This window comes from Eriocheir sinensis, chromosome 51 (assembly GCF_024679095.1).
Source record: "Eriocheir sinensis breed Jianghai 21 chromosome 51, ASM2467909v1, whole genome shotgun sequence".
NCBI classification, from domain to species: Eukaryota; Metazoa; Arthropoda; class Malacostraca; order Decapoda; family Varunidae; genus Eriocheir; species Eriocheir sinensis.
Genome location: NC_066559.1, coordinates 7,862,356 through 7,877,833, shown reverse-complemented (window position 1 = coordinate 7,877,833; position 15,478 = coordinate 7,862,356). Strand labels below are relative to the sequence as shown.

The window sequence follows — 15,478 nt, the reverse complement described above, 5'->3', positions numbered from 1 at the left end:
TTGCATTGGCTCATGCTGCCCCCCGGAACTCGTTCTTGATTCGCTTGGACGGCTTCCTCTAGAGTCCGGGTTGATGGGTGGTCTTCAGGACAGCATGTGGGTAGTTTTAAGCCACTCGGCGGTGACTGAAAAATCCGAGTGGTAGCGTGGGGATTCGAACCCGCGTCGTCCATCACGCGGTGAATGTGGGCCCAGTACTCTACCACCTACGCCACCGCCTACCCTAAATAATTTATCTAACTTTTTTTTAAATGTGTCTATCGTATTGGCACTCGCAACATGGCAGCCAAGCCTGTTCCACTCATCCACCATTCTGCTGGTAAACCAGTTTTTGCGTATGTCTTTGTTGTATCCAAATATAGCTAATTTAAACTCATTATTACGTGTCCTACTCGGTTCTCTTACAATAAGGACCTTATTAATATCCCCCTTATTAAAGCATTTTATCCATTTATAGACTTCGATTAATTCTCTTTGCACCCTTCGCCTTTCTATAGAATGCAAGTTTAATTGTTGGAGTCTTTCGTCATATGGCAAGTTTCTTAACCCATGAATCATCCGTGTCATCCTCCTCTGTATCGATTCTAACATTTTGATATCCATTCTATAGTAAGGTGACCAGATCTGAACCGGGATAATATCTAACTAATGCTAAATATAGCTTGGGGATGACTTCGGCGCTTCTATTGCTCTCGCTCCTTTAAATGCATCCCTGTACCTTGTTTGCTCGATTTTTAACTTGAATACATTGTGCGCTTGGACGGAGATCAGAGCTCACTAACACCCCTAAATCCCTCTCACACCTAGACCTGCTGAGGGGAGTGCCATTTAAGCAATAATTTTGTTCCTACCTACACTCAGAATACTGCACTTCCGATATTGAACTCCATCGTCGGATTTAGGGGTCTTAGTGAGCTCTGACCTCCGTCCAAGGGCACAATGCATTCAAGATAGAAATCAAACAAACAAAGTACTGAGATTTATTTCAAGGGGCGTGAGCAACAAAGGCGCCGAGGTCATCCTCTAACTATATTTAGCATTAGTTAGACCTCATCTTGATTATGCGGTTCAGTTCTGGTCACATTACTATAGAATGGATATCAGATTGTTAGAATCGGTACAGAGGAGGAGGATTAAGATGATTCACGGGTTAAGAAACTTGCCATACGAGGAAAGACTCAAACAGTTAAACTTACATTCTCTAGAAAGGCGGACAGTGCCAGGAGACTTGATAGAGGTTTATAAATGAAGGAAAGGCTTCAATAAGGGGGATATTAATAAGGTTCCGATGGTAAGAGAACCGAGTAGGACACGAAGTAATGGTTTTAAACTGGATAAATTCAGATTCAACAGGGACATTGGCAAAAATTGGTTTTCCAATAGAGTGGTGGATGAGTGGAACAGGCTGGGCAGTCATGAGGTGAGTGTCAGTACGATAGTCACATTCAAAAATAGATTAGATAAATTCATGGACAGTGATATTAGGTGGGGTTAGATTCACAGGAGCTACCTTGTACAGGTCTACCGGCCTCTTGCAGACTCCTACGTTCTTCTTATGTTCTTATGTTATCTGCCACCTCCCCGCCCAGTCATACACTCTGTCTAGTTCATCCTGGATCAGAGCCTCTCCATTCAGCGCCTTCACCCGAAACTCGAAATCGGATCACGATGACTCAACAGAACCGAGTGATCTGTTGTGATCTTGCAGGGGAGGTGGCTATGATAACAACAACAACAACAACAACAACAGATATCTAGATTGAAAAGAAAGACAAGAAATGATAAGAAATACTAAGAAACATGGTGCTAAGGCGGCCGTCACGGGTCACAGGCATGTCTGTGGCTCGCTTACTGAGCTTCAGCGGCCTCGCGCCTCCGCCACTCGGCGATCTCGTCTCGTATGTGTCGGTGGCACCGTAGGACAGCGTCTCTGTGGCCCTTGATGTGCAGGGTTCGCCTGACCCGCACGATGCTGACGCCGTGGCTCCGCCGCAGGTCCTCCAGCTGGCGGTCACTGGGTCCTGCGAGGCGGGAGATGAATCTCTGAGCCACGGTGAGGCTGCGGTAGGCGAGGGAAGCTGTGGCGGGGGCGGCAGGGACGGTCACGGGTGAATGGACTTCGCCCCGAGAGGCTTCTCCGTGCAGTGGTGCCTCCTCTTCTGCGGCACCGACATCAGAGGCTTCCTCCCCTCTTGTGGCACCGACATCAGTGGCTTTTTCCTCCTCTGCGGCAGGAACATCAGTGGCTTTTTCCTCCTCTGCGGCAGGAACATCAGTGGCTTTTTCCTCCTCTGCGGCAGGAACATCAGTGGCTTTTTCCTCCTCTGCGGCAGGAACATCAGTGGCTTTTTCCTCCTCTGCGGCAGGAACATCAGTGGCTTTTTCCTCCTCTGCGGCAGGAACATCAGAGGCTTCTTCCTTTTCTACGGCGGTAGCATCAGAGGCTTCTTCCTCTTCAGCGGCACCGACATCAGAGGTTTCTTCCTCCTCTGCGGCGGTAACATCAGAGGCTTTCTCCTCTCCTTCGGCACCGACATCAGAGGCATCTTCATCCTCTGCGGCACCGACATCAGAGGCTTCTACATCCTCTGCGGCAGGAACATCAGAGGCTTCTTTCTCTTCTGCGTCACCAACATCAGAGGCTTCTTCTTCTTCCTCTTTCGCGGCAGGAACATTTGAGGCTTCCTCCTCTTCTGTTGCATCGACATCAGAGGCTTCCACAACCTCGTGCGCCGCCTCGCCAAAGTCTTTATCTTTCACCGTAAGCACCCTTTCCGGGAGATCCTTCCGTTCATTGTAGGTGTCATCGTCATGATCTTCCACCGCAAACACCTTTTCTAGGTAAACTTTCCATTCGTTGTAGGTGTCTTCATCATTGGCGGTGTCTCCTTCATCGTCTTCCATCGAAAACACCTGTTCCAGGAAAACCTTCCATTCGTTGTATGTGGCATCGGTGTTTCCTTCAGTATGCATGGCCTTCTTTCCCTTGTCGGGCTTCTCTTCCAGTGGCCATGTTGTGGGAAGGGCCTGGAACTGCTGACTGGCTTGATGGAGGCCGACTTTGTCTTCATAGATGTACAAGTAGAAGCTGCCAGGTCGCCCTCCATCCAGCAGCGCCTCCAGGAACTCCTCCAGGCTAACGCGGGCCTTGCGAGTTGCACCGCGGCGGTACGCCACACAAATCTTGATCTGCGTGGCTTCGGCGTCTGGTTTCCCACTGCACCTGAAGAGATACTCCAGGTCCAGCGGGGCAGTGACGGAGATGGGGCCGGACGCCTCCGGGAAGGCGAAGGCGGCCACCTTCCGCGAGCTGAGGGCTCGCCAGCACCCCCGACGCCGGAAGAGGGTGATGGTCACCTTGCGGGGCCGCGCCCCGCCACTGGCGCCGCCGTCGGCGGCCAGCACGACGCAGGTGCCGAGCACGGTGCGTCGGATGTTGTGCTTGCTGCAGGTTTTAGGGAACATTCTGCTCACTAATTTTGTCTTCATTTGTATTGTAAATGTTTGACAAAAGTCATGGTGAACGAGGCAGCGGCAGTTACAACAAAATGAGCTGGTGGCGGCCGCCGCCCCTTGCCCGGCAGAGCCTGCCCCCACTGCTGCCAAGGCTCAGTTTCCTGCATTGTGTGTTTGTGTGTTTGTGTGTGTGTGTGTGTGTGTGTGTGTGTGAGAGAGAGAGAGAGAGAGAGAGAGAGAGAGAGAGAGAGAGAGAGAGAGATGCAGGACTAACTACAATATTTAAAGGGTAACTATTTAAAGGGACAAATGAGAAAAAAAGAAAAGAAATAATGAATAGAGTGACAAAAAAGGCGGAAGTAAAAGCAAAAGAAAGAAGGAATATAAAGGACAACAGATGCAGACGAACCCCCCAAAAAAGAAACGAATTAAAATAGTAAGAAGAAACAACGCAAGAAAGGACAAAACGAAGACGAAGAATAGATGAACAAACTGACCAAGAGCAGAACAACCAACATTCCAACCACACAAACACAAGACACTGGTGGCAACACGACCCCCCCTCCAATCTAGAGTCCTGGCTGATAGGTGGTCTTCAGGACGGCATGTGGGTAGTCTGAGGCCACTCGGCGATGACTGAAAATTTGTCTGTGGCGGCGGGCGGGACGCGGTCTGTCGCATGTCTGCCCCCTCCCTCCTATTGTCTTGTACTTTTCTGCTACTACTACTACTGCTGCTACTACTACTACTGCTACTATTACTGCTACTACTACTGCAACTTCTACCAGTACTACCACCACTACTACTACTAAAAATAATAATAACAATAAAAATAATATCAATGATTACAATAATACCCTCGATAATAATATTGGCCGTGATCATAAATTAGAAACTAACCAATTTTACGAAAGGAAATCATTCTGACAACACGCGAGAGGTCATTCAATTCACTCAAATCAATAAGATATGCAACAGACGTCTGGATGGCAGCACGCAAGTACCGAAGATTTGCTTTAGACACGACGACTTAACTAAACTATTCATGTTCTGCAACCATCCGTTCCATGCCTTTAAAGTAATAAGTTGTTTATGACCTGAAAAATCTATCTATTCTTTGTGTTGTTGCTGGAAGGAAAAAAAATCCACCTTTTTTTCTCATATACATTTACTTAAAAAAATATTTTCTACCCGAACTTAAGAGGAAAATGCAAACGCTCAAGAGGACGGTGACAGCAGGGAGAAGGAAGAGGAAGAGGAAGAGGAAGAGGAGGTGGAAAAGGAAGTTGATGGGTCTATTGTGGTCACTTCCTCCTCCTCCTCCTCCTCTTCCTCCTCTTCCTCCTTCTCCACATACTCCTCCGCCTCCTCCACCTCACTTCCTCCTCTTCCATCATCCTCAGCATCATAATTATCCTCATCATCCTCTGCTTCCTCTTTATCTTCATTATAATCACCACCACCATCACCACCATCATTATTCTTCCTTGTGTGTGTGTTTCTTGTTTTGTGGTTCAGCTCTGGTCAACTTACTACAGAATGCGTATCAGATTGTTAGGATCGGTACAGAGGACGATGACTAAGATGATTCACGGGTCGAGAAACTTGCCATACGAGGAAAGACTCAAACAGTTAAACTTACATTCTCTAGAGAGGTGGACGGTGCCAGGACACTTGGTAGAGGTTTATAAATGAAGGAACGGCTTCAATAAGGGGGATATTAATAAGGTTCTGATGGTAAGAGAACCGAGTAGGTCACGAAGTAATCGGTTTAAACTGGATAAATTCAGATTCAACAGGGACATGGGCAAAAATTGGTTTTCTAATAGAGTGGTGGATGAGTTGAACAGGCTGGGCAGTCATGAGGTGAGCGTCAGTACGATAGTCACATTCAAAAATAGCTTAGATAAATTCATGGACAGTGATATTAGGTGGGGTAAGATTCACAGGAGCTTAGGTTCACAGGAGCTACCTTGTACAGGCCTACCAGCCTCTTGCAGACTCCTTCCGTTCTTTTTATGTTCTTATGTTATCTGCCACCTCCCCACCCAGTCATACAATCTGTCTAGTTCATCCTGGATCTGAGCCGCTCCATTCAGCGCCTTCACCCGAAACTCGAAACCGGCTCACGATGACTCAACAGAACCGAGTGATCTTGCAGGGGAGGTGGCTATGATAACAACAACAACAACAACAACAACAACAGAATATCTAGATTGAAAAGAAAGACAAGAAATGATAAGAAATACTAAGAAACATGGTGCTAAGGCGGCCGTCACGGGTCACAGGCGCGTCTGTGGCTCGCTTACTGAGCCTCAGCGGCCTCGCGCCTCCGCCACTCGGCGATCTCGTCCCGTATGTGTCGGTGGCACCGCAGGACAGCGTCTCTGTGGCCCTTGATGTGCAGGGTTCGCCTGACCCGCACGATGCTGACGCCGTGGCTCCGCCGCAGGTCCTCCAGCTGGCGGTCACTGGGTCCTGCGAGGCGGGAGATGAATCTCTGCGCCACGGTGAGGCTGCGGTAGGCGAGGGAAGCTGTGGCGGGGGCGGCAGGGACGGTCACGGGTGAATGGACTTCGCCCCGAGAGGCTTCTCCGTGCAGTGGTGCCTCCTCTTCTGCGGCACCGACATCAGAGGCTTCCTCCCCTCTTGTGGCACCGACATCAGTGGCTTTTTCCTCCTCTGCGGCAGGAACATCAGTGGCTTTTTCCTCCTCTGCGGCAGGAACATCAGTGGCTTTTTCCTCCTCTGCGGCAGGAACATCAGTGGCTTTTTCCTCCTCTGCGGCAGGAACATCAGTGGCTTTTTCCTCTGCGGCAGGAACATCAGTGGCTTTTTCCTCCTCTGCGGCAGGAACATCAGTGGCTTTTTCCTCCTCTGCGGCAGGAACATCAGTGGCTTTTTCCTCCTCTGCGGCAGGAACATCAGAGGCTTATTCCTCCTCTGCGGCAGGAACATCAGTGGCTTATTCCTCCTCTGCGGCAGGAACATCAGAGGCTTCTTCCTTTTCTACGTCAGGAACATCAGAGGCTTCTTCCTCTTCAGCGGCACCGACATCAGAAGTTTCTTCCTCCTCTGCGGCGGTAACATCAGAGGCTTCTTCCTCTTCAGCGGCACCGACATCAGAAGTTTCTTCCTCCTCTGCGGCGGTAACATCAGAGGCTTCTTCCTCTTCAGCGGCACCGACATCAGAGGTTTCTTCCTCCTCTGCGGCAGGAACATCAGAGGCTTCTTCCTCTTCAGCGGCACCGACATCAGAAGTTTCTTCCTCCTCTGCGGCAGGAACATCAGAGGCTTCTTCCTCTTCAGCGGCACCGACATCAGAGGTTTCTTCCTCCTCTGCGGCGGTAACATCAGAGGCTTTCTCCTCTCCTTCGGCACCGACATCAGAGACATCTTCATCCTCTGCGGCACCGACATCAGAGGCTTCTTCATCCTCTGCGGCAGGAACATTAGAGGCTTCTTTCTCTTCTGCGTCACCAACATCAGAGGCTTCTTTTTCTTCCTCTTTCGCGGCAGGAACATTTGAGGCTTCCTCCTCTTCTGTTGCATCGACATCAGAGGCTTCCACAACCTCGTGCGCCGCCTCGCAAAAGTCTTTATCTTTCACCGTAAGCACCCTTTCCGGGAGATCCTTCCGTTCATTGTAAGTGTCATCGTCATTGTAAGTGTCATCGTCATGATCTTCCGCCGCAAACACCTTTTCTAGGTAAACTTTCCATTCGTTGTAGGTGTCTTCATCATTGGCGGTGTCTCCTTCATCGTCTTCCATCGAAAACACCTGTTCCAGGAAAACCTTCCATTCGTTGTATGTGGCATCGGTGTTTCCTTCAGTATGCATGGCCTTCTTTCCCTTGTCGGGCTTCTCTTCCAGTGGCCATGTTGTGGGAAGGGCCTGGAACTGCTGACTGGCTTGCTGGAGGCCGACTTTGTCTTCATAGATGTACAGGAAGAAGCTGCCAGGTCGCCCTCCATCCAGCAGTGCCTCCAGGAACTCCTCCAGGCTAACGCGGGCCTTGCGAGTTGCACCGCGGCGGTACGCCACACAAATCTTGATCTGCGTGGCTTCGGCGTCTGGTTTCCCGCTGCACCTGAAGAGATACTCCAGGTCCAGCGGGGCAGTGACGGAGATGGGGCCGGACGCCTCCGGGAAGGCGAAGGCGGCCACCTTCCGCGAGCTGAATGCTCGCCAGCACCCCCGACGCCGGAAGAGGGTGATGGTCACCTTGCGGGGCCGCGCCCCGCCACTGGCGCCGCCGTCGGCGGCCAGCACGACGCAGGTGCCGAGCACGGTGCGTCGGATGTTGTGCTTGCTGCAGGTTTTAGGGAACATTCTGCTCACTAATTTTGTCTTCATTTGTATTGTAAATGTTTGACAAAAGTCATGGTGAACGAGGCAGCGGCAGTTACAACAAAATGAGCTGGTGGCGGCCGCCGCTCCTTGCCCGGCAGAGCCTGCCCCCACTGCTGCCAAGGCTCAGTTTCCTGCATTGTGTGTTTGTGTGTTTGTGTGTGTGTGTGAGAGAGAGAGAGAGAGAGAGAGAGAGAGAGAGAGAGAGAGAGAGAGAGAGAGAGAGAGAGAGAGAGAGAGATGCAGGACTAACTATAATATTTAAAGGGTAACTATTTAAAGGGACAAATGAGAAAAAAAGAAAAGAAATAATGAATAGAGGGACAAAAAAGGCGGAAGTAAAAGCAAAAGAAAGAAGGAATATAAAGGACAACAGATGCAGACGAACCCCCCAAAAAAGAAACGAATTAAAATAGTAAGAAGAAACAACGCAAGAAAGGACAAAACGAAGACGAAGAATAGATGAACAAACTGACCAAGAGCAGAACAACCAACATTCCAACCACACAAACACAACACCCTGGTGGCAACACGCCCCCCCCCCCCCCCCCCTCCAATCTAGAGTCCTGGCTGATAGGTGGTCTTCAGGACGGCATGTGGGTAGTCTGAGGCCACTCGGCGATGACTGAAAATTTGTCTGTGGCGGCGGGCGGGACGCGGTCTGTCGCATGTCTGCGCCCCCCCCCCTCCCCTCCTATTGTCTTGTACCTTTCTGTTACTACTACTACTGCTGCTACTACTACTACTGCTACTATTACTGCTACTACTACTGCAACTTCTACCAGTACTACCACCACTACTACTACTAAAAATAATAATAACAATAAAAATAATAACATTGATTACAATAATACCCTCGATAATAATATTGGCCGTGATCATAAATTAGAAACTAACCAATTTTACGAAAGGAAATCATTCTGACAACACGCGAGAGGTCATTCAATTCACTCAAATCAATAAGATATGCAACAGACGTCTGGATGGCAGCACGCGAGTACCGAAGATTTGCTTTAGACACGACGACTTAACTAAACTATTCATGTTCTGCAACCATCCGTTCCATGCCTTTAAAGTAATAAGTTGTTTATGACCTGAAAAATCTATCTATTCTTTGTGTTGTAGCTGGAAGGAAAAAAATCCACCTTTTTTTCATATATATTTAGTTATGAAAAAATTATCTACCCGAACTTAAGATGAAAATGTAAACGCTCAAGAGGACGCTGACCGCAGGAAGAAGGAAGAGGAAGAAGATGAGGAGGTGGAAGAGGAAGTTGATGGAACTATTGTGGTTATCTCCTCCTCCTACTCCTCCTCCTCCTCTTCCTCCTCTTCCTCCTTCTCCACATACTCCTCCGCCTCCTCCACCTCCACTTCCTCCTCTTCCATCATCCTCAGCATCATAATTATCCTCATCATCCTCTGCTTCCTCTTTATCTTCATTATAATCACCACCACCATCACCACCATCATTATTCTTCCTTGTGTGTGTGTTTCTTGTTTTGTGGTTCAGTTCTGGTCAACTTACTACCGAATGCGTATCAGATTGTTAGGATCGGTACAGAGAAGGATGACTAAGATGATTCACGGGTTAAGAAACTTGCCATACGAAGAAAGACTCAAACTGTTAAACTTACATTCTCTAGAGAGGCGGACAGTGCCAGGAGACTTGATAGAGGTTTATAAATGAAAGAAAGGCTTCAATAAGGGGGATATTAATAAGGTTTCGATGGTAAGAGAACCGAGTAGGACACGAAGTAATGGTTTTAAACTGGATAAATTTAGATTCAATAAGGACATAGGCAAAAATTGGTTTTCTAATAGAGTGGTGGATGAGTGGAGCAGGCTGGGCAGTCATGAGGTGAGCGTCAGTACGATAGTCACATTAAAAAATAGCTTAGATAAATTCATGGACAGTGATATTAGGTGGGGTAAGATTCACAGGAGCTTAGGTTCACAGGAGCTACCTTGTACAGGCCTACCAGCCTCTTGCAGACTCCTTCCGTTCTTTTTATGTTCTTATGTTATCTGCCACCTCCCCGCCCAGTCATACACTCTGTCTAGTTCATCCTGGATCAGAGCCGCTCCATTCAGCGCCTTCACCCGAAACTCGAAACCGGCTCACGATGACTCAACAGAACCGAGTGATCTGTTGTGATCTTGCAGGGGAGGTGGCTATGATAACAACAACAACAATAACAACAACAGAATATCTAGATTGATAAGAAAGACAAGAAATGATAAGAAATACTAAGAAACATGGTGCTAAGGCGGCCGTCACGGGTCACAGGCGCGTCTGTGGCTCGCTTACTGAGCCTCAGCGGCCTCGCGCCTCCGCCACTCGGCGATCTCGTCTCGTATGTGTCGGTGGCACCGCAGGACAGCGTCTCTGTGGCCCTTGATGTGCAGGGTTCGCCTGACCCGCACGATGCTGACGCCGTGGCTCCGCCGCAGGTCCTCCAGCTGGCGGTCACTGGGTCCTGTGAGGCGGGAGATGAATCTCTGAGCCACGGTGAGGCTGCGGTAGGCGAGGGAAGCTGTGGCGGGGGCGGCAGGGACGGTCACGGGTGAATGGACTTCGCCCCGAGAGGCTTCTCCGTGCAGGGGTGCCTCCTCTTCTGCGGCACCGACATCAGAGGCCTCCTCCCCTCTTGTGGCACCGACATCAGAGGCTTTTTCCTCCTCTGCGGCAGGAACATCAGTGGCTTTTTCCTCCTCTGCGGCAGGAACATCAGTGGCTTTTTCCTCCTCTGCGGCAGGAACATCAGTGGCTTTTTCCTCCTCTGCGGCAGGAACATCAGTGGCTTATTCCTCCTCTGCGGCAGGAACATCAGTGGCTTTTTCCTCCTCTGCGGCAGGAACATCAGTGGCTTTTTCCTCCTCTGCGGCAGGAACATCAGTGGCTTTTTCCTCCTCTGCGGCAGGAACATCAGAGGCTTCTTCCTTTTCTACGGCAGGAACATCAGAGGCTTCTTCCTCTTCAACGGCACCGACATCAGAGGCTTCTTCCTCCTCTGCGGCAGGAACATCAGAGGCTTCTTCCTCTTCAGCGGCACCGACATCAGAGGCTTCTTCCTTTTCTACGGCAGGAACATCAGAGGCTTCTTCCTCTTCAGCGGCACCGACATCAGAGGTTTCTTCCTCCTCTGCGGCAGTAACATCAGAGGCTTCTTCCTCTTCAGCGGCACCGACATCAGAGGTTTCTTCCTCCTCTGCGGCGGTAACATCAGAGGCTTTCTCCTCTCCTTCGGCACCGACATCAGAGGCTTCTTCATCCTCTGCGGCAGGAACATCAGAGGCTTCTTTCTCTTCTGCGTCACCAACATCAGAGGCTTCTTTTTCTTCCTCTTTCGCGGCAGGAACATTTGAGGCTTCCTCCTCTTCTGTTGCATCGACATCAGAGGCTTCCACAACCTCGTGCGCCGCCTCGTCAAAGTCTTCATCTTTCACCGTAAGCACCCGTTCCGGGAGATCCTTCCGTTCATTGTAGGTGTCATCGTCATTGTAAGTGTCATCGTCATTGTAAGTGTCATCGTCATTGTAAGTGTCCTCGTCATGATCTTCCACCGCAAACACCTTTTCTAGGTAAACTTTCCATTCGTTGTAGGTGTCTTCATCATTGGCGGTGTCTCCTTCATCGTCTTCCATCGAAAACACCTGTTCCAGGAAAACCTTCCATTCGTTGTATGTGGCATCGGTGTTTCCTTCAGTATCCATGACCTTCTTTCCCTTGTCGGGCTTCTCTTCCAGTGGCCATGTTGTGGGAAGGGCCTGGAACTGCTGACTGGCTTGCTGGAGGCCGACTTTGTCTTCATAGATGTACAGGAAGAAGCTGTCAGGTCGCCCTCCATCCAGCAGCGCCTCCAGGAACTCCTCCAGGCTAACGCGGGCCTTGCGAGTTGCACCGCGGCGGTACGCCACACAAATCTTGATCTGCGTGGCTTCGGCGTCTGGTTTCCCGCTGCACCTGAAGAGATACTCCAGGTCCAGCGGGGCAGTGACGGAGATGGGGCCGGACGCCTCCGGGAAGGCGAAGGCGGCCACCTTCCGCGAGCTGAGGGCTCGCCAGCACCCCCGACGCCGGAAGAGGGTGATGGTCACCTTGCGGGGCCACGCCCCGCCGCTGGCGCCGCCGTCGGCGGCCAGCACGACGCAGGTGCCGAGCACGGTGCGTCGGATGTTGTGCTTGCTGCAGGTTTTAGGGAACATTCTGCTCACTAATTTTGTCTTCATTTGTATTGTAAATGTTTGACAAAAGTCATGGTGAACGAGGCGGCGGCAGTTACAACAAAATGAGCTGGTGGCGGCCGCCGCCCCTCGCCCGGCAGAGCCTGCCCCCACTGCTGCCAAGGCTCAGTTTCCTGCATTGTGTGTGTGTGTGTGTGTGTGTGTGAGAGAGAGAGAGAGAGAGAGAGAGAGAGAGAGAGAGAGAGGGGGGTGGTTCTACATACATATAAGCCATAAATTCTGAGTGCTCCCCATACACACTCGGGGTACAAAAAAACAGTGGTAAACACAATGAAATATAGAAACGACGCAGAGGCTTTTCTTTACGTTCGGAGGAAGAGGAGGAGGAGGAGGAGGAGGAGGAGGAAGAGGGAGTTATGTTAAAGTTGATGAAGAATATGTAGATTATGAAAAAAATAGAGAGAAACGAGGTAGACGATGAAAGGAAGAAGTTTATAATAAAAAAGAAGGAAAAATATGAAGAAGAGAAAGAAGGCGAAAAAGTATAATATTAACAAGAAGATGAAAAAGAAGAAGAAGAAGAAGAAGAAGAAGAAGAAGAAGAAAAAGAAGAAGATGGGAGAGAAAAGTGGGAGAAAGACTATAAATTAAGAAAAAAAGTATAAAAAGAGAAAGGGATTGAACAGAACAAGAAGGAGAAGACAAAAAAGGATGATACATAGGTAGTGAAGAAGACGTAAAGATGGGGAAAAAAATAAAAATAAAATAAAGAGAGGGAGGAAAGCGATAAACAATAAGAAATAGAACAAAACGTAGACATGAAAGAAACGAAGAAAAAGAAAAGAAAATAGAGAAAATACCAACAGAAGTTACAGTAGGATAGGGAATAAGCAGAGAGCGAGGATGATGAAGAAGGAAGAGCAGGAGAGAGAGAGAGAGAGAGAGAGAGAGAGAGAGAGGTGTCAATGGAGAGAGGAAGAGGAACGAGAGAAACAAAAGAGAGGGAGAGGAGAGAGAGAGAAGGAGGGAGAGAGAGAGTAGCGTGTTGGAGGAGGAAACAAGGGGGAAGGAGGAGGAGGAGGAGGAGGAGAAGGGGACGTTGAGTGTTTGCTTGCTGACGAGGAGGAGGAGGAGGAGGAGGAGGAGGGATGTCGAGTGTAAAAGGCGAGTAATATTGTGGCGCGAGGGGACAGAGAGGGGAGGAAAAGAGGGGAGGAAAAAAGGGAAAAATTATATAGGAGGGTTAGAATTTGATGCGTGAAGGGAGAGAGAGAAAGGGAGGGAGAGGGAGAGAGAATGGAGGAACAGGGAAGAGAGTAATACGAGGAAAGAAGGGAGAAGGGAGGAATAACAGAGGGAGATAGGAGACATAAGGGAAGAGGAGGGTAGAAGGGAGGGATGGGAGAGGAGGAGAGACGAACTAGAGAGAATGGGAGAGAGAATTAAAAAGGAAATGAGAGAGAGAGAGATGAGAGAAAAGGACGGAGGTATTGATAATGTAAGAGAATAAAAGGGAGAGAAGGGTTGAGGAGGAGGAGGGAAATAATGATAAAGTAGAGGAAGACAAATGGAAGAGGAAAGGAATATGGAGAGAGAAAGAAGAGGAAAGAGAGAGGAAGTAAGGAGAGGAATGGAAGAAAGAGAAAATAGGGGAAAAATTGAATGATCGATATTCTCTCCTCCTCCTCCTCCTCCTCCTCCTCCCCTTCTCCTCTTTCTCCTCTTCCTGGAAATGGAAATATGCTTTAGAAAGATGATGAAAAAGAAAAATGATGAAAAGGAAATAATGAAAAAGATAGACTAAAAGGGAAGAGGAGAATGGAGATGAAGACGAAGAGGAGGAGGAGGAGGAGGAGGAGGAGGAGGAGGAGGAGGAGGATGTGATGAGGCGTGGCGTGAGAGTACTGCAATTAAGACGAAGTGTGAAGAGGAGGAGGAAGAGGAGGAGGAGGAGGAGGAGGAGGAGGTGATAAATTTAAAAGGGGCGAGTTTAAAAGCGCAAAGAGGCGAGATAAAATCGAGCAAAGGGTCTTTCTATAGGTACTCCAAACTTATTTTCTCTCTCTCTCTCTCTCTCTCTCTCTCTCTCTCTCTCTCTCAATCACACTTTCCGACCCTACCTTCCTCCGTTTCCCCTTTTCACATCTCACTCTCTCTCTCTCTCTCTCTCTCTCCATAGCTCATTACGGCAGAAGGAGGGTAGCTTTGTTTAGAGAGGAAGAGAGAGAGAGATGGAGGAGGAGGAGAATTAGAGGAATGGAGGGAGAGAAAGGAGAGAGGGAGAGAAAGGAGAGGGAGAGAGAAAGGGGAGGGGGTAGGGAGGAGGAACGAAGGCGTCAAAACCAGATGGTAATATTATTAAAACTGGTGATTAGCAAAGTGTGTGTGTGTGTGTGTTTGTTTGTTTGTTTGTTTATTCCTGTCACTCCTTTTTTCTTTTTTTGTTTTAATTTTTCTTTATTTATTTTTTATTTATTTTTTCCGCTCATCTTTTTTTTTTTTGCCATTTTTTTCTCATATATATATATATATATATATATATATATATATATATATATATATATATATATATATATATATATATATATATATATATATATATATATATATATTGCAAACTTTCCTTAATTCCTTTCTTCTTTTCTTTCTCTCATCCTTTCTTCTGTCTTCCCTGTTCTTCCTTCCATCTTTCCTTTGCACTCTTTCTGTTCTTTTTTTTCTCCTTTTCCTTCTTCCTTCCTTCCTTCCTCCCTGTCTTCATCCTTTCTACTACACTTTCTCCTTTTCCTTCTCTCTTTCATTTTATTTATCCCTCTCTTTCCTTCCTACCCTTATTCTTCCTTTTCTTCCATCCCCTCTTTTCCTTCCCTTCCTTCCCTTCCCTTCCTTCCAATCTGTTCCTCTCTCCAATGTCTCTCTTACACCCTCTTTCACACTCCTCACAACCCTTCTCTCTCTCTCTCTCTCTCTCTCTCTCTCTCTCTCTCTCTCTCTCCCCACCAACCCTCGTTTCACACTCTCCAACTCTCCTCCCCTCACTTCCTCCTCCCTCCTTACCTCCCCTTTTCCTCCCTCTATTCCTCCCTCCTCTCGTTTTCCCTCCCTACCTTTCTCCTTCCTCGCTCTCCCTCCTCTCCCCTTCTCTCTATGTTGACTTCTAATGCGATAAAGAGAATTGTAGTGATTGTACAGAGAGAGAGAGAGAGAGAGAGAGAGAGAGAGAGAGAGAGAGAGAGAGAGAGAGAGAGAGAGAGAGAGAGAGAGAGAATGATTGGAGGGATCCATAGAAGTGGAGAGAGGCACTGAAGGAAGGAAGGAAGGAAGGAAGGAGAGGAGAGGGAAAGAGAGGGAGAAAGAAGGGAAATGGGGAAATGGAAGGATAAATGGAATAGCAGAAAAGGAGAAAAGGAAAAGAATGAGAAGAAGGAAGGAAGAAAGAAGGAAAGGATGGAGAGAGAGAGAGAGAGAGAGAGAGAGAGAGAG

At 48.5% G+C, this 15,478-nt stretch overlaps 2 protein-coding genes across 3 annotated transcripts; one reads left to right on the top strand and one right to left on the bottom strand.

Annotated features, from left to right (window-relative positions):
- Positions 1 to 1,779: 1,779 nt before the first annotated feature.
- On the bottom strand, positions 1,780 to 12,070 carry LOC126982626 (neurofilament light polypeptide-like). 2 transcript variants are annotated; one of them, XM_050834834.1, is made up of 2 exons: positions 11,528 to 12,070; positions 1,780 to 2,976 (listed from the first exon to the last, which is right to left on the bottom strand). In XM_050834834.1, exons 1-2 carry the CDS (start codon positions 12,038 to 12,040, stop codon positions 1,849 to 1,851), a joined length of 1,641 nt encoding a protein of 546 aa, XP_050690791.1. In that variant the 5' UTR covers positions 12,041 to 12,070; the 3' UTR covers positions 1,780 to 1,848. The 2 variants fall into 2 exon arrangements, with proteins under 2 accessions (XP_050690791.1, XP_050690792.1); XM_050834835.1 differs by lacking the exon at positions 1,780 to 2,976 and adding an exon at positions 5,695 to 7,300.
- Positions 5,714 to 10,559, top strand: LOC126982627 (uncharacterized). Its single transcript, XM_050834836.1, has 2 exons — positions 5,714 to 5,908; positions 10,262 to 10,559. The coding sequence occupies exons 1-2, from the start codon at positions 5,714 to 5,716 to the stop codon at positions 10,376 to 10,378; spliced, it is 312 nt and encodes a 103-aa protein (XP_050690793.1). The 3' UTR covers positions 10,379 to 10,559.
- Positions 12,071 to 15,478: the final 3,408 nt, after the last annotated feature.

Bases quoted from the DNA above. Each gene is read 5' to 3' on its own strand.
- LOC126982627 (XM_050834836.1), top strand. From the start codon at position 5,714: ATGGTGCTAAGGCGGCCGTCACGGGTCACAGGCGCGTCTGTGGCTCGC. The intron at 5,909-10,261 runs GTCCTCCAGCTG...GCTCCGCCGCAG, and splicing joins ACGCCGTGGCTCCGCCGCAG to GTCCTCCAGCTGGCGGTCAC.
- LOC126982626 (XM_050834834.1), bottom strand. From the start codon at position 12,040: ATGAAGACAAAATTAGTGAGCAGAATGTTCCCTAAAACCTGCAGCAAG. The intron at 2,977-11,527 runs GTCATGGATACT...AAGGGAAAGAAG, and splicing joins AGCCCGACAAGGGAAAGAAG to GCCATGCATACTGAAGGAAA.